Source organism: Aspergillus alliaceus, assembly GCF_009176365.1.
Source record: "Aspergillus alliaceus strain CBS 536.65 unplaced genomic scaffold BDW43scaffold_3, whole genome shotgun sequence".
NCBI classification, from domain to species: domain Eukaryota; kingdom Fungi; phylum Ascomycota; class Eurotiomycetes; order Eurotiales; family Aspergillaceae; genus Aspergillus; species Aspergillus alliaceus.
Window position 1 is genome coordinate 553,563 of NW_022474686.1, and position 17,501 is coordinate 571,063.

Below are 17,501 nucleotides of genomic sequence, written 5' to 3' on the forward strand. Positions count from 1 at the left end.
GCTCGATATTAACACTTAGAGGCTCCCTTGAGCCTTTCTAGACACCATGGTTGGTTTTTGAAAAATCGAGGGTTTGACGCGTTCGTCGACGCGACCTGGTGCTTATTCAAATTTTTGACTAAGAACTAGAGTACTCTTTCTTAAGTACTTTAAATATCTACCAAAATATTCTGCTACTTCTTGTGACTGGCAATCAAACGAAATAATATATATATATATCCATCTTAGATGGTGACCATACTCCTACTCAATAAGCCTCTCAAGGTTTGGATTTAGCGTAAGAAAAATGAAGAATCCCCGTTGAACTCGGGTATCGGTATTGAATGACCTGGTTAAAAGTGGTAATAGTAAAACACAGAAAATGCTTTTTTCCCCATCTTGTCCCCTTGAATTCCGAAGGCCCAGCCAGACAGAGAACAAGGATAGATACCGTATAAGTACAAAATTGAGAAGATGGATTCCAAACGAATTGAGAACGAAAACATCAACAAATAATGGTATCACACTACTCAAACATAAGAAATATCGCTAACATCATGCCACGTATGCAAAACAGGAGCGAAACTAGAGAAGATAGAGGGGAGTTGAGAAGGAAAGCAGTATTAAGAGGCATACCCATCAAGATCCACTTCTCCGTCATAGGAATGAGGCAGTGGCATAGCCGCTTGCCCAATAAGATGGGGCGAGGAAGTATCTAGCCAAGGACCACGTTCCTCGTCAGTGGCGCTCAGGACACCTTCAGCGCGCTTCATCGTTTCGACGTCCAAGTCAGTTATATATGCCTCTCGGTTGGTGCCATCGCGAGCGCCACCAGGAAGCTTGAGACGAACTTCGAATTCGTTGTTCAACATCATCTCATCCTTCCACAGACGGCGTTGTCCGTCAAACACACACAAAACGCGCTTTTTCGTGTTGACGCTGCTCCTAGGGCAACCCCAGGATTGCGGGTAACGATCACGGTTATTGCGTCTCTTAGATCCGGTCGGGCGCTTCGTAACAGCGTTGTTCCCCAAGATAGCACGCGAAGAGGTACTCGAGCCGGCCTTGCCGGCTTTCATTGAACCGTTAGTTGGTCGTCGAAGAGATAAGAACTCATTCGAATCGTCATCGTCATCATCATTTTCATCGTCGTATCGATCAACGGTACCAGCCGTGTCGAGCAGCATATGCTTCTCCATGGTCTTCTGTACTTCCTCGTCGGAATCAACTTCAGCCAGTCGTTGCTGGTTGATGGCCTCACTGGGTTCCTCCTGTTGCACAACCCGAAGAACGCAGTCATCCAAATGCTCATAAAAGTCCTGTGCGTTACTGAAAGTAGCAGAGCAAGTCGAGCACTTGCCAGTCGCATCGTTACAGTAGCCGGTGAGAGCCTTAGTAGACCCGGATGGACTCTTCTTCCGGCAGTTTGGAGGCGTTTGCTCCACACCGTGCACTGAAGTGAGGTGACGCTTGAAGACATCTGCTCTATTAAAGCTCTTTTCAGCTGGTGACCCAGATCCTGGACAGAAGCCGCAGACCATCGTTCCTTTGTAGTGAGTGAGTGTATGGCGGTTCTTGTCATACTTGCGGGCGAACCCTTTGATATGATATTCACAGGTGACAATGGGGCATTTCTCAGGCCTCTCCGACCGATGAGTTAGCAAATGAGCCTTCAAATCCTTGAAGATCCGTCCACAATCTGAGTGGGGACACCGCCCTTTCTCCTTGGTTTCATCATCAAGATCGGCGTTACTAGCGGCCGGACTCGGCTGTGAGCGACGGGAACGCTCAGAGGAGATGGAGGATCTCCGGTCATTGATGGGAGAGCCGGAAGGCATCAGAGGGGAGGATATCGGTATGTGGTTAAGTTGTTGTGTAATCGCCTGCTTTGTCTGAAAATCTTCGGTCTGGGGGAGATAAGAAACTTCAGGAGATTGAGGAAGGAACCCATTTTGGTGAAAAGCGTAATTTGACTGCTCAGGATATGGCATAGAAGATTGAGGAATAGTTGTATGTGGTTGCAATGTCTCAATCAAGGAAGGATCTGTCGTTGAAGCATTACTTGTAAGCGCTCTGTGCTTGGAGTTGCGAATCATACAGTTCGACTCACCAACATAGCTATCTGAACCCTTTTTGTGATAGTACCCTTCTAAGTCCAGCGTGCTCCCAATGTATTCATTTGGGAAGATATCGCCCATCACCGCAGCCGGAAGCCCCAGACCGTGGTTAGTATCTACCCAGCTCTCCTGGATGGCCGGGGCAGTTCCTGAATAAGGGGAGCCTATGGCCGAAGATGAGGCGCTTGCAATTGAAGGGCCCGATGCCGTAGAAAGACCAGACATGAAAGGTTCAGAGGAATGCGAAATTGGGGCCGACGGCGGAGTGGCCGGCATGGCCGGGAAGCTAGCGGCGTTATTGGCATCGGAGTATGCATCAATTGACGGAGTATCAAAATAAGACGACTGGGGCATTTGTGCCGAATTGGGAGCTTGTCCGAAGCCACTCAGGCTGTCCACGTTGAAGGTAAAGGGTCCGGTCAACGCGGGATCCATTGTGAAATGCTGAAAGTATGGAGTCTGTTGCTGTCTCGACGAATCGTATGCCAACATTTTGCTTTCGGCGTTGAATTGCGAAGGAAAGAGGACAAAGTCAGGATGATCTCTTTGGGCCTGCATGCCCACTTTTGGCTCAGTGGTTGGTTGATCTTAGTATGTGGGGATCGGAATGCGAGGGTCAAGATCGGAGGGAGAAGGGGCAGTATTGTTTTGGGAAACGAAATGTGAGATCAATAGATCTGCAGGAAGACGAACGTCAGCCACCATTATGTTTTACTCCCCATTGGAATAAAAGCAATTTTGAAGTCTTAAAAAGGTTGCGGTAGACTTGCGCGCATAACAAGATGTGGTTTGGGTTTCGTAAGGAACGGCCCGCACGGGTAAACTTACGGTCTTTTAGGAATGGATTGGTAGATACGTCAATCGATACGTCAATCGACGGCTTGAATGGTATGCTGGGTTGGATTGCTTCGAGGTAAGGTGGAGCATCAATTCGGAGGAAGAAAGAGAATCGAGGCAATGGCGCAGGAGTATGTATCCAACAGAAAGCGGATTGCGTAGGGTTGGATATGCACTGGGGCAATATTCTGCGGTTTCTTGATTGGAATAGGGTTTGCTCAAAAACAAAGGATGATCAAGTGGTAGATAATGATATGCAGGAGTAAAAGATCTAGTATAAATGTCGAATAGGTATAGAAGTAAGGCCCTTGCTTCTCAAAGTAATTGAGGATGAAGAAGGGAGAAGAACAAGAGTAGCTTTTGTATCACTCTCTTGAGGAGTCCAACTAAGAGCCTTCCCGTGCTTGGAGGGGAATGAGAGGCATGTAGAATGGAAGAAGGACGGAGGAGGGGAGTAAAAGCATTGTTAAATGTTATGTGATTGCTGGCCCTATGAGAAGTGAACCATCTGGGATTCGCAGCGGATTGGACAAGACTAGGATTGACCAACTACGAACGAACTAAACTAAGTACGCTAAATAAACCCATCCAGACTACTGGAGGTGGGAACGCGCAGCAAGACAGGGGAGTAGTCTCTAGCGGATAATGTGGGTGGGTGCATGTGGGCGGATGATGTCGATGATGATAGTGGTAAAATGGTGGAGCGCTAGACTGAAAAAATAAAATAAAATAAAAATAAAAAATTAGAAATTCGAAAATTTAATTTTAAAAATAAAAGACAGGAAAGGAAGACACTGGACAGAGAGAGTGGAGGCGCCAAGCGAGCAGGGGCAGAAGGGGCAGGCTGTGATCAGGGCCTAGTTTAGTATCGTATTATTAGCATCGTACCCATGGGACGCTAACTTAGGTTTGTAACTATTCTTACCATACCACTAATCCTGCATTACTGCACAGCCAGGCGGTTCTTCGCTCCCTTTTAGCGATCTACTTGTTTACCTTTTTCCTCTTTTCTTTTTCTTTTTACTTTTATCTTGAGTTCTAACTTTTTTTTTCCTTATTGCTATACTCCTTTTTATTTTTATTTTATGATTTAATATTTACTCACCGTGTCCTTTTTTGCTTCTTCTCGATGTCAACTTGCAGCCCATCAGCAACACCTACAAGGGGGACTTTCCCTCCATACTGAAAACTCTATCTCTTACCGTCGAAGCATGTAGGTAAAGATATAAGATCCTAACAAGCAAGGATTCCAATGTTCATTCAGAAAACTTAACAATTTTTTTTTGTTGCTTCGGCATGCGTAGTACTCTTGAAGGAGGAGTATGCAGAAAGTACTAAAATCAATTTCGTCATGAGGATCCGTCGTCATAGGTAAAATTCCAACACCAATGTGATCCACTTGTATTCAACCAATCCATTTATCGGAACGGTCACAAACCTATCTGTAACATTGTAAGACTAGTATTATAACCTTCTTCTAAGGTATCCGCCCTCTGAGAATTTCCCTAAATGGTTCCTGCATTTTATTTTTCTCAACTGATGTTGAGATGAAAAGGTTCAATTGTTACAATTCCTGACAGTTCCGGACCGCTTTTCCCTCCCTTTTCCCTTAAGGGTTTCTACCCACTTCCCATGACCACACTAGATAGGAGAATGGATGGCTTCTATCAGCACCAATCAATCCCTACCATGCATTGTAAATACTTGGGGATCTGAGCCCAGCCGGAGACACCGTACATACATACGGAAGGTACCTTCCTCACACATCTGTCTGCGCATGTGTCATCGGCAAGTCCGTAGCACACAGACCACCATGGACTCGGAGTTCTCAGTAGCCTATCTGACTATCAAAACCCAGACAATTACTTGAATCGGTTTATAGTGATATTACTCCTTTGATAAGACGGTGGCAAATTATTGTATTCTCATTTTGTGAACACAGAAAGAGAGGGGAAAAAAAAAGGTAGTAATCAGCAATCTAATTCCATACTAAAATATGAATTTGAAATAGACGATAGCTAGCTACTTCCCTTACACGAAGGACATCAACCCCAGTTTTACAAACACGAAATCAATAGTTAATGCAAAAGATCCCACTCCCTGTCACCATGATGAATGTAGATCTAAAGTCAATTATCGGTCAGTGCTTGACAGAAAACCGACCATCAAAGCCAAATAGTATCACTGCTGGCATCTTCCTTTGATCTAAACTAATATACTAGTAACAATCCGCCAGACGCTTCTTTTACCCGTCCGTCCCGTCAACTCGGTTCACTCAGATCAACCACAAACACCCCCAAGAACAACACCCAAAATTACCGAACTAAACAATTGGATCTGGACCTGTGGCCGTCAATTCCGAACACTATCTCCGAAATTCGACGATCTTACCTGGTTCGAGTTCACCACGTCCACCCCTTTTGAAAACGTGCATTTTTGGTGAAGTTCCCCCGGGGATGATTGGCCCTGAAGCCCTGACATGCAAATGAAGCGTCATCGGACTAACGAGGCCATCTTGCCAATCACAAGCCGTAGATGGTCCCAGACGGGAAGACGATTCTCCATTAGGGCCGCCCGACGTCAGGTGTCTGGACAATCATTCTGCCCAATATGGAGAAATAAAGATTAACTCTTATTGAATAAAATTATGTAGAGCCGCATATTCCCCTTTCTTTTACATCGTGAAGATGACTAATAATGAGATTATTATGATCTTTATTGCGATGGGGACAATAAACCCCTTGTTCCCCTTGTGGTTCAGTTTCCTTTTCCGGAATGTCTATCGCATATATAGTATGTATTACCAGCACCCTGCCTACCCAGTAGCTCCCTTAGACTAGTACATGTTGAGAATCCTTTTTGATTCTGTTCCAGGGAAGAAAAAAAGAAGCTATTGACCCCTTTCTTCCCATGTCGCAGAAACAAGTAGATGTCAACCATATCATGACGTCGTGACAAGTCAAAGAAGGAATTGTCACGACCCAACTAGTGTGGCTCATGCTGTGGCTGAGTTGCTTTTCCGGTATCCATGGTTCACCCTTAAAATACCCGACGGCAGAGCCGAGAGAGATTCGTATTTGTTTGCTGGAAACCACCGTTCCCCCTTCCCCCCCTAAAAAAAAAACACAAGGCGGGGAACAAGAACACCCGGAATACATAGCCCGTCTAGATCGACCCCAAATTTTATCGTCATTAATTTTTCATAATATTTTATTCTCGAGTAAAATGCTATCCTTAATTCCATTATGGAAACGGAAGAAATGGCCGGTCGGTAGAGTGCGATCCCAGCCTTGACCGACCTTTAATTTTTGTTTACTTTTAAACCGCAGCGCCTAGACAACCCTCAGACTCGGGATGCACTACTAATATGTGATGTATGATGAAAATTTCAGGCTAGCTAGTATGTTACACAATTACCATCCCGATGCGACCAGTACTAGTGAGAGTGGTAAGGTCAGTTCGTTACCAAAAGTGTTCCAACGATGAAGATGTGCGCTACAGTAAGGTCTTCCCTCTTCCCGGTCGGTGAGAAAAAGCTACCGAAGCAGCAATTAGCGCCACAAATCTGATGAAGCCACATCCAATAGCCTATCGCGTATCAGAGCGCGGATCTTCCCGCACTTCCATTGGAGATCTCCAGGCACTAATGTGCACTGAGGCGCAGCACACACCGCTTCATTTTTTGTTTGTTTTTCTTTTTTTTGTTCCCTCCCCAATTTTTAGTCCCATTTTTCTTCCTCTTACCCCATGTCATCGTCCCATGGTTGTACATGCATTGTTATGTCATAATGCTCCACCTGGCAACAACACGGTCAGGAACCATGCATCGTGGTTCGAAAACGAGGCCCTCTTTCGAATTCACCGGTTCTTCCATTCTTCCATTTTGCTTCCGGAACAACTTGGCTTGAATTCTGGGTGGGCCCATAAATGCTTCTCACCGTGTTGGGCTGTGTTCTAGAAAAATCGAGGTGGACTGCCATGGCGCTTTTTAATTTTAGTGTCATATGATATGTCATAGTTAGCTTCGTTTCATCTATAGAATGTCTTTGGTAGATGTCCACGCCAAGATTTATTTTGTTCTATGTGTCTTCATCGCCATATCAGAGAAATATTAGTTAGTTCTGTTTCGCAAAGGCGATAAGGACCGGAAAGCAAAGAAAAAACAAAAAAAAGGCTAAAAATTGAAAATTAAAAACAATGATAAAAATAATATTGATCCAAAAAAAAGCCACATAATCTATCAAACCCCGAACAATAATTTACCTACATACATCACCTAGCCTGGCGGGCAAAATAAACATCTTACCCAAATAAGAAAATAGCCCAGGAAATCCTCCATTTTCTCACCCTCGTTCGCCCACCACTCACAAAGCCATCAAACCGCGAGGCTTCTTCAGACCAATCACGTCTACAAAGGAGAATAAAACAAATGCATACCAGCCGGCGTCGCCGTGAAATACTTCTTTTCACCCACGTAATACAAGGTCGCGCCCAGATGCCTCATCTCACACGTGGCGGGGCAACCAAGAAAAGGAAAAAACATGACAGTTTAAAAAAAAAGAAAAAGAAAAAAGGGGAGCTAAAAAAATTTGCACCGTGCGACCCAGATGTTTCATCCCGCTGATCACCTCCATCCCCATTGACGAAAGTAAATACCCAACAAGCATTTTCTTTTCTCCATCACCCCCATGTGGAATGAGAAAAGTCTAACCCCGGGTTACATAATGGGGGCCAAACCCAAATACCTGACCGTAATGGGTAGGATACCCTGTTTCTTTGAGGGCTCGATGCATTCATTGGTGGTGATGGTTTCTCTACGCGGTTATTCTTCTATTTCTGGAAGTTATTTTTGTACAGCAGCAACTAGTAGGATGCTGTGCGTCTTCGTACGTAGGGTATGACAGGGGGCGGGGTTGGAGGTCAAAACGATGCGATGTGTCATTTACCTATGAGATGGGTGGACTAAGCCCTACGAAAGTTTGTTGGTGGTGTCAGATCATCAGATCCCTGTTCCCCATGTGCTAGATAGGATTACGACTCGAGAGGTGGGAGGCCTATACGAGGGAGAGCCTCTCGAGAGAAAAATTTTGCGCCGCCGGGGAATGATTTACGTACTGTACTATCAACTTTTTTTTCTACCCGCGTCGCTATACTTTGTTAGGACTCCATGTTGAAGATGTTGGTAATATCGTTTACTCTTCTGATCTTCTCTCTATTTGGTCCACAAGCACGGTCTAATAGAGCTGTCTTTACAACGGCCTTTGTTATTTCTTCTTTTTCCCCTTTATATACTTCTGGTTTTAGAGCCAATTCTTGGCTGAAGAATCTCCTGAGGTATGTTACGCAAATCGCCCAAAATTATAGAAACAAAATGCAATCTCCGCCAAATAAGAGTAAGCAAAGCAAGCAACTTAGTATGCACAGATCTGTATGTACGGCAGAATAGAAAGCAAAGGCCGAAATCCCTTCATTCCCCACTTCCGAGAAGCCGGGTTCCTCGCTAGTCTCAGATCCAGGCCATGTGCCCATCTCCAGGGGTACATACATACATACATACAACGTACGTGTATACATGGCCACGGATACGCGATCGATACCGATGGGGAAAATTCCTGGCCCCCAATCCTGCGCATGATCACGAATGCAAGGGAGCAACCACAGGCGGTTGTGTAACCCACGGAGGGACAAGGAACAGGCGTCACATTCCTGTCTCTCTCGTGGCAGTCAGGGAATATTAGACCTCAAACAAGCGCCGAGGGGATAGTAAATCGGCTAATCGAGGCTATAGATAGCAGCAGGAAATGCTCTAGGCATCGTGTTGATACTATTGTTGGGAGATGGTGTGCTGCTTACTAGTTGCAGATAATCCATGTTAAGTTACGCGCTTACTTAGCGACTTGGGGATATTCTTAGCATCGCTGGGCCACCAATAGGGTCGCTTGGAATGGGTTGCTAATTAGGAAGAATCAGTCCATGAAACTGGCTTGAAACATGGGGTGATCTTTTTTAACGGTAAATTTTTCTAAGTTTGGAGCTGGTGGTCACTGTTGACGTTAATTAAGTTATTCTTAGATATGACCAGAATAGGGAAAAGAGGGTTGACACTGGACGAATCGTATGTGAGTTAGTGTGTTACTCCGGGCTCTCTCCTGTATTAGTAGTTTCTTACATGTCAAGGTGTCAAAGGGACCCATGGATGCCGGTTTAGAGGGGGTGTCTGGACTATATTTCCCGTACCCTTTTTCATGAATTTTTATTTGCCCATTTATTCAAATTTCCACATTGCTTCAATAGGGAATTACGGAATTACTCTATGTATCTCTCTCATGCCGAATTTGGCAAATTCGCTCTTCTAATAGACCTGCAAATTAACCAAAATAATGGGGGCAAGACAAAGAGCAGTTAATATAAAATATACGGAGTACTCCGCTAACCAGGAAGAATTCCAAATCAACACCCCCAATATGTCAAAACCGGCCCGGGGTCCACGTTCCCCTGACCCGTCCCCCGTCTCTTTTTACCCCATCCGTCAAAAAAAGCGAGAAAACCTCAAAAATGCAAAATAAATAATTCAATCATTAAAAAAGAAATATTCCCAAATTAAAGTGGACTAAAGTAGCTTAAGGGCTCGGATCCATGGGACACCCGTCATCCAAACTAACAGATCTAGCGCCCGGACGGTCACATCGTCCCAGGCCGGGGAAAAGGTTAGCGCAAATAGTAATTCCCAAGCGTCCCCTCTCCCTAGGACTTTCGTTAGAGCCATCGAAGGTGAAAATTTTTAGATTGGTTGGGCAGATAGTGCTTACTACGTAAGATGGGTCTAGCTCTCGATGCAGTCCTGTAAACGAGCTCGAAAGTTGACAATTCGTTCTAGACATCGCGATCTGCAATACCTTGATCATTTCCTCGATTTGAGGGTTAGTCGTCGTCTGTCTGTCGGCCCTCCCATACTCATACTTAGGTAATTACTAGCCCATGGGTGGTTTTTCATTTCTCCATGCTCCATTCTCCATTTTTTAGGAGGTTGAGAAATCAAAACACAGACCGTCCTAGTAGGTCGATGCTTTTTCAGTTTTGTTTCTTTTTTCTTTTTTTTTTTTTTCCTTATACCATAACATAAGCCCCACCATATGTAGGTAGTAATACCAAGTAGTAAACAGCTAATGTACGTTGTCATTCATCTTATACGTACATCATCCCTGTGCGTAATACTCGCCACAATACTCATGCCCGGAACAGACTCACTAATTATATTTATAAGCACACCGATGCATTGGGGATCACTCGTACCTACCATACCCTTCACTGCGGCAGTCGCGGAAGTACGGAGATTCGCTGTTACTCGCTTACCTACATATCTTTTCCCCAAATAGGAAAGTAGTGGTCGTCACGCTTAAATCATAACTACCCCTTGCGGGGATTTACACTCTTGATACCCAAGACAAGTTAGTTGTGGTTAGAGTGGAGGGCTGCGGACGAGTGTTCCGCGTCGCTTGCAATAAGTACATGCACTATTGGCTCCAATGCGCAATATGTCTGGGTACGCTTGGGTTGGTGGGTGGATGTACATACTACATACGTACATACTAAAAGTGGAGTGTGCAGTACATACATATATGCACACATGTTGTCCGTGGCGACTTACGCACGGTTGTATCAGGTTTAGTTTAGTATTTACATAGATGTGGCTGGGTTCCCGTGACGAGTCAAGATAAGATTGTTAGTTGAAGAAAAAAAAAAAGAGGGCAAGGAAAAAGAAATATGAAGGGTGGAATAAAAATCTGTTCCTTGTATGCCTTAATATAAACGGCCCCTGCGCATCTGAACTGCAGAAAGATCTACATGGACTATGTATGCGCTCAACCACAAATGGATACCGTGGACCGAGGTACGACCAGGGTGCTGCTTGGTCGATGCAGGGATAGATTGATGGCCAAGTCGAGATCATCCAGCAGAATCGAAAAATCTTATCGTGCAGGGAGAGGAAGTCCACATAGTAGTGCGTGGGGACTCGAGAATATGAACCAAATCTTGCTTAACGAGTGTGATGAACTTGGAGAACCTAGAGCAGGACATGATGTAAAATACTTAGCACGAGTACTGAGTTTCCATAATCAAGGTACATACACATCTAGGCATAAGCTGCCTGTGGAAAACCTGGTAATGAGGGTGTTGGTCCGAAGGTGCTATGCTATTGGTCAACCGAAGATCTATATGCAACTGCTGATTCAGGATGATCGCCAACAACTTGCTGAATTTAGTCATGTGTAGCGCAGGCCGTGTATGCATGTACACATTGTACATGCTAACACCCGTGGTGGAATGTATGGTCTTGACTACTCGACACCTAGCACTGGTGTCATGCAGAATTCTCTAGCCCACATCAGTAGGGAAATGATATCAATAATTGCCTCCGACTTTGAGGAGTAAGTTCAATGGGAAAATAACCCGTGTCCTACCCCAATGGTCCTAGTAGCCAGCATCGTGCCAATAATCCCAAAGGATGATACCCCATGGATCTACTTATCACGCCACTACATAACCCCGATCGCAAATCCCAGTAGCCCATAGATGACGAACATCTCCGATCTTAGTGTAACCGCATCTTGTTTATTCCTCTGTGCATTGGACCTCCAACCAATCGATGGAGGGATTCTTGGCACAGTCGATCATCCCGAACACCACTAGTATTACCTTAGATCTCCCGGATTCGCAACCCGTTTGGGTAGAACACCCTGCGCGCTAGGTCAATGCGCGCTTTTAACTGGACATTCATGCACCCCAAATTTGAGAGTTTGGCTGCTTGCTTAATCAATCGGCACTAGTCGGGCGGAATCTCAACTTTCCCTCCCCCCGTCTGCCACCTGTCACCCGATAGTTGGGTTGATCTGCTCGTCCTAGGGTTTAATAGCGATCTGGTTCGAAAACAAAGTTTAGAAAAGAAGAAAAAAAAGAGTACGAATTGACAAATACTCCTTAAAGTGTCATTTCACATCCCTATAATTTTTTTTTCCTTAGATTTTCAGTCCAAATCCACCCATACACGATGGATGGAAATATCTTCCGGGAAGAATTGCTCAAAACAATCTGTGGTTCTACCATCGTCTAGCTTGACAGGGATTACAACAAGTTCGATGTTCACATTTATCCGAGGTGAAGGAGATATCTCTTTCCCCCCTTCTTGAACACTCTAGCAATATAAATGGTGGCAATGTGTGCCGTGACGTTCGGGGTACATGCATAACACCATGTAGCCCTCAGCAAGTGCTGAAGCTTTCAACCGCTCGAGTAATATATATGGTGGCAATGTGCGTAATGACCATTGAAGGACATACATGCATATGCAGTTCTCGACATGACAGAGAGCTAAAGCTGAGATCTCCCCCTAATGTACGGATGTCCACAAGTACTGTTCATGGGTATATTTTACCGTCCGGTCTAGAATACGGTATACTATCCGTTGACCTACGTGATAATGACCACCCTCCCCAACTATAGGTACGACTAACATAAGTGTCATTGGAGTACAATACTACCTACCAAAAGGAGTTGGTATACTGTAGGGCAACACAGATGCAATCCACTGATCGCTCGAACCACAACCAAGGGACCAAAAGAAAACACTAAAATCGAACCCCATAATCACAGGCCAAGCAATCGCGTTCCGACAACCGGAACAAAACTCAGAGAATGACATAACCAACAAGTGGGACCGACAAGGGTCACGAAAAAAAAAAAATACCATGATGCTAGTCTGTGGCTCAGCAACCCGAAGTGGATAAATAAGGATCTAGTCGCCATATTAGGACTAGCGCATGTGGCACAGTGTCAACACGGAATAATCTGCCGCGGAAAAATAAAGGGTTGACACTTAGTCATACTAATAATTCCTCAGGGACCGCTTATGACGGCGTGGACGGACTAAAGTTTCTTCTCCGAGATCTTGAAGCCAGAGGATGTGCTTTCCCCACCGATGGAAAATCCTCTTTTTTTTTTTTCTTGGGTCTAGTTCGGCTGCTAACTTCGTTTAGTCCCCGGTTTTCGCACATGAGGGGCGGTGTCATCCGTGTTGTCAACACGATAGTTTCGGCTTCCCCGATCTTTGGGTGGATTGTCTTATTTTATTTTATCCTTTTCTAATTTGTTTATCTCTAGTTTATTTGAGGATGATGGGTATGAGGTCATCTTAGTTTCCTTCCGGTCGGCTTTACCGTGGATGGATATGACCAGGGTTCCTTCATAATTTTCGAATTAAACATGTGGGAAGAAAAAGAAAAAAAAGTACGATGTACATAGCATGATCCTTGTGGACTGCATCAAGCACAGGTAGTCAATGCAGGCTGGGAAAAATTTTTTCTTCTTCGCATAAGCATTTCATCAAGGGTCGTGTTCCAGACTTTGACGAAACGCGGGCCAAGCCAAGCCCTCAACGAATTCCGCTGTGGCTTACATGAAGCCAATGAATGGCACATGCAATGTGTTAGTCAATTTGCACCATGTTAACGGGGCAAAGAAAATTCATTACTAGGAGAGTCTCGCAAACTGCAGAGTTGATGCTGTAGCCTGTGGTTGCACTCCTGATCTGATGTGCAGGGCAAGAGGATTGGTATCCTAGTGGGTTGAAAGTTTGGCTAACAGGAGGGCTCAATTGGGGTTCGTGGATTGTAAACTGTAATCCGGGGGAGGAAGTTTCCGCCATTATGGATCCCGAGATCCTTTTTTGTTTACGTTTTACCATTTGGGTCTGTTCTACCCTCCATATCATATGTTCAGTTCATAGGTCTATATCTTTCTTTGGCTGCATGGCTTTTCTTACAGTTCAACCCCTCTCGGCTCATATATAATAGAAGGGAAGAGCTCACATAATAAGACAGAATATCACGGAAAATGCAATGCTGGAACAAAGAATGAATGAAAGTATATCTATGCAGTGTTCACCATCTACCAATGCTGTTCGGGTCGGGATATGTAGGCTTGCAGCTGTCAAAAACTTGAGGCGCAGTTTAAGTTTTCTTTAGGTGGGCATGCTCAAAACAAAACAGAGAGATGCTTTGAGTAGTACTGATACAGGTCAGACGGTATGTTTTCAGCCACACAACGATCAATTTCTTTATTGTTCTTCCTCACCAACTTTCCACTGCAAGCCACCACTACCCGTTTTGGTGTTTGAGGATACGGGCCATGAGACATGAGGCATTCCCCGGAGGTGCTGGATCCTCTGCTCTGATTGGACACATACGATGGTCGCCGAATACTAGAATGCCATGCCCGAAGCTATCGAGTCCAACAGATACTAGTAGTACCATGATTATTTATCAAATTATTGTCCACTGCAGCATGGACAAGCCATTGCCTAATCGGGCCACTGCCGCGCACATGGAGCAATCACCATGCCCATATCCAGATGAATTCCTACGCCCAGCTTCTGCTACGACGCCATACTCCGTACTGAGCATTTCCCCCTCCAGATGAGTGGCAAAGTGCGCAATTACCCCTCATCAACGCCGAAAAAGCAAAGAAAACTAGCCCAACGACACGATGTCTGTTCGTATAGAGTGGCAAAAAGAAAGGGTAAGCAATGATTCAACCCATTTTGTTCAGATATATTCTCCCAGATCTTGCCTCTCCCCCTCATCTGGCATGCAGTGTAACAAGACCAAAGCACGTCGACATCATTTAACTCGTGGATCTGACAATTAATCATCCTCGCAGGGCCAAAATAATCAAAATAATAATAAAAAAGAAAAAGGGAAATGCCAGATTAATTAAGCAATCGCAATCCATATTCACAGGAAAGCGGAAAACAAATAGAACAAGAAATTATCTATCATTATATTCTGGAAGGAAAATACAATCATAAAATAAATAATAAAAAATCAAATATAATAATCGCTACCCAACCGCTGCTCCAGCAAACCCTCCCCAAAAAAAAAAGGAACGGAATCCAACCGCCTGAATTCCCAATCAATAAACTAGTAGTATCTTAGGGGCTTAAACACACGACTTCACGCAGTTCCAAGCACCAATTATGATTCGTCCGCCTGCACGCAAAGATAATCCAAAAGATCTTTCGACCTGATTTCCCACCTTTCCGTTCTTTCCCCACATACACTCTACCTTCATACACCCTTCCCCCATGCATCCCCTATCCCTCCAAAACAATGTAATCAACAGCAACAACTCGCACACGGCTAGGCTGGCGACCTGGCTAGCTGATAAACGCTCTACACCGCTTCCATTGTCCAGTTACGTTCATGAATCCTCCCCTCCTGTGGCTGGGCGACTCGCTAGGGAAATATTCAATAGCATTTATTTGCGTCCCTCCCCTCTTCCCCGAACTGGAATCTCGGGAAGCGCGAAGAATTCTATTGTTTGGTACTAGCTCGTTATTCTGCGAACGGTGATTTTCACTGCTTGTGGCAGTCTAGCTTAGTTGGTTTGCGCTGCGGCGCGCGAGTTGGGTCCCCTGATCAATTGGGCTGGGGGGTCGAATGTATCTTTTTGGAGGGTTGGTTGGTTTCTTTCATTTCTCCATTTTTCTTTCTCTCTCTCTCTCTCTCTCTCTCTCTTCTTTTTTTTTTTTTTTTTTTTTAAGACCTGAGGGGCTATTAGTAGTAAGTAGTACTTGGTGTAGATTGGATGTTTAGGATGGAGATGTGGTACGGTACTGTACCTTGGTGGTTGGTCTGGTGTGAATGTTAGGAACTTGGAAGGGATGTGTTGGTTTACTTACTAAGTGGCTGGGTACAAGTTCCACTAAGTTGTATTGGTTGTATGGTATCTACTTGTAGTAGATTATTGTTGTAGGTGATCTTTGTATTAGCTGTGGACATAGTGGATTATAGCAGTACATATTTGCAGGGAGGAAGGTACTTCATCTTAGTATAGTCATGTATGGGTACATACTTAGTTAAATGTGTAGGTATAGGTATTCATCGGATATGTATATAAGATACCCAGATTCACAGGCATTGTTTACCTGAAAGAAATACTGGACCCCTTTGTCATAGGGCTTATATAAAGGGCTCATAATCAATCACCTTGGATAGTTAGCAGAGCAATCAAGTCAGCTCAGGATCATTGGTTTGATTGCTTTTTGATAGTCAGATATGATTTGAAACTGAGCTGTTTTCTGTAGTATTGGAGCATCGTTCATATATGTACTGGGCTGGTTGGAAAGATGATGTTAGTTGGATTTGGACCTTTGGCGAGATATAGAGAGTTTTCTTCCTATAACCTTAGAGCTAAAGGGCTGGTTCAACACAGTGAGCGAGATGGGCTGTGGGAATGAATGGCCCAGTAGCAATCAATGTGTTTCAAATGTATGTGAATGCCCTGTGGGTATAAATTATATCAGGTACTTAAATGATTATATGTAGCTTGTAAAAGCTTAATCATAGTTAAGCGAATAATAATATCTAAAGAAATACCTTTCAATCAATGATATGTAGATTCCCTAATATTCTTTCTTGACTAATACATGAAAAGCACACATCACTTAATGAAATAAGTAATATATATATTAAAAGAGTGACAGCAAAAAAGAGAACTCATTATTTAGTGTGAGTGACTGATGACAAGGCTGAGATTCGACCACGCCATTCTCATGACACGGAAACTTTAAGAAAAGTTCATATACCCGAGCCGTGCGCCTTAGACCACTCGGCTACCTTGCTAGTATGTGTTATGTCGGGCTACTAAGGTATATTTTGGGACACTATATGGAGCTCATTCCTCACAAAATCATGACTGTCTGCTTCCTATCTAAGCTCTCTTCAGCACTAACACCTAAATCCGCTTACCGGCCGGATCATCCCACTGGCTGGTCTAATCAGGACCGCCAGCCGGAATCCCCAGCCAACAGTATATACCACTGAGGACGTGTATACTGACCAATCGCGGCTCTTTTGGATGCTCTCGATCTCGTTGGCGAGGCGTTCTTTCTCCGATTTTATCGTGCCGGATTTGGAGCCTTAGCACATGGACAGATTCAGAATGCCTTATCGCACAGGAGCCCTAGGGATATTGATGCCAAACAAGATCTTCGTGGTCCTTAGTCCTTCAGACTGCCTGTTCCAGAGCATTCCAATAATCTGACTGACACGGTTATTGGAAATGCTCCTGGAGACATCGCGCTGCTTTTTTCCTTTTTATTGGCCATCTTTGGATCTCCTCATAACAAGAGGTCTAGGCATTTGTCCACATATCTCACCCGGGTGGAAATATCCAGGGATGCTCCCCGTAGAAGTGGCGGGCGGACATTCAGCCCAGTACTGACGTGACTCCCTTTCCCGAAGTAAAATTCGAGATCTGAAGGTCGAAGGGACTGGAAAGCACGACACATTAGTGCTTCGAGGATGTTGTTGAGAAGGAAGATGGAACTTTTGGAATTTAGAACCCTGTACTTGGTAGGTATATAAGGTAGTATGTAGAATATTACCGCATGTGGTCATTGGAGGATCCTCGAGTATAGGCACATACTTCGTTGACTATGTATGCATAGGCATTGAAGTACCTTCAAACGTTGTACCGTCTTCTCATATTGGTCCTTAGAAGCAAGTTTGA

General features: G+C 44.4%; 5 protein-coding genes and 1 pseudogene across 6 annotated transcripts; 2 read left to right on the top strand and 4 right to left on the bottom strand.

Annotated features, from left to right (window-relative positions):
- Positions 1 to 193: 193 nt before the first annotated feature.
- zfpA (putative C2H2 finger domain protein) lies at positions 194 to 2,773 on the bottom strand. Its single transcript, XM_032040349.1, has one exon. The coding sequence runs from the start codon at positions 2,652 to 2,654 to the stop codon at positions 603 to 605; it is 2,052 nt and encodes a 683-aa protein (XP_031905319.1). The 5' UTR covers positions 2,655 to 2,773; the 3' UTR covers positions 194 to 602.
- A 3,596-nt stretch (positions 2,774 to 6,369) lies between these two features.
- On the top strand, positions 6,370 to 6,981 carry BDW43DRAFT_261780 (uncharacterized protein). Its single transcript, XM_032040350.1, has one exon. It carries the CDS (start codon positions 6,502 to 6,504, stop codon positions 6,889 to 6,891), a length of 390 nt encoding a protein of 129 aa, XP_031905320.1. The 5' UTR covers positions 6,370 to 6,501; the 3' UTR covers positions 6,892 to 6,981.
- Positions 6,982 to 7,467: 486 nt separating this feature from the next.
- On the top strand, positions 7,468 to 8,823 carry BDW43DRAFT_261781 (uncharacterized protein). Its single transcript, XM_032040351.1, has one exon. The coding sequence runs from the start codon at positions 8,101 to 8,103 to the stop codon at positions 8,377 to 8,379; it is 279 nt and encodes a 92-aa protein (XP_031905321.1). The 5' UTR covers positions 7,468 to 8,100; the 3' UTR covers positions 8,380 to 8,823.
- Positions 8,824 to 10,128: 1,305 nt separating this feature from the next.
- On the bottom strand, positions 10,129 to 10,677 carry BDW43DRAFT_261782 (uncharacterized protein). The gene has a single exon (XM_032040352.1). It carries the CDS (start codon positions 10,560 to 10,562, stop codon positions 10,383 to 10,385), a length of 180 nt encoding a protein of 59 aa, XP_031905322.1. The 5' UTR covers positions 10,563 to 10,677; the 3' UTR covers positions 10,129 to 10,382.
- A 1,643-nt stretch (positions 10,678 to 12,320) lies between these two features.
- BDW43DRAFT_261784 (uncharacterized protein) lies at positions 12,321 to 12,873 on the bottom strand. The gene is made up of 2 exons (XM_032040353.1): positions 12,654 to 12,873; positions 12,321 to 12,618 (listed from the first exon to the last, which is right to left on the bottom strand). The coding sequence occupies exons 1-2, from the start codon at positions 12,735 to 12,737 to the stop codon at positions 12,469 to 12,471; spliced, it is 234 nt and encodes a 77-aa protein (XP_031905323.1). The 5' UTR covers positions 12,738 to 12,873; the 3' UTR covers positions 12,321 to 12,468.
- A 3,637-nt stretch (positions 12,874 to 16,510) lies between these two features.
- Positions 16,511 to 16,612, bottom strand: BDW43DRAFT_t25 (annotated as a pseudogene). The gene has a single exon. The product of its transcript is annotated as a tRNA-OTHER (tRNA).
- Between the last annotated feature and the right edge of the window lie 889 nt (positions 16,613 to 17,501).

Bases quoted from the DNA above. Each gene is read 5' to 3' on its own strand.
- zfpA (XM_032040349.1), bottom strand. From the start codon at position 2,654: ATGCAGGCCCAAAGAGATCATCCTGACTTTGTCCTCTTTCCTTCGCAA.
- BDW43DRAFT_261780 (XM_032040350.1), top strand. From the start codon at position 6,502: ATGAAGCCACATCCAATAGCCTATCGCGTATCAGAGCGCGGATCTTCC.
- BDW43DRAFT_261781 (XM_032040351.1), top strand. From the start codon at position 8,101: ATGTTGAAGATGTTGGTAATATCGTTTACTCTTCTGATCTTCTCTCTA.
- BDW43DRAFT_261782 (XM_032040352.1), bottom strand. From the start codon at position 10,562: ATGTGTGCATATATGTATGTACTGCACACTCCACTTTTAGTATGTACG.
- BDW43DRAFT_261784 (XM_032040353.1), bottom strand. From the start codon at position 12,737: ATGGCGACTAGATCCTTATTTATCCACTTCGGGTTGCTGAGCCACAGA. The intron at 12,619-12,653 runs GTCGGTCCCACT...TCATTCTCTGAG, and splicing joins TTTTTTTTTTCGTGACCCTT to TTTTGTTCCGGTTGTCGGAA.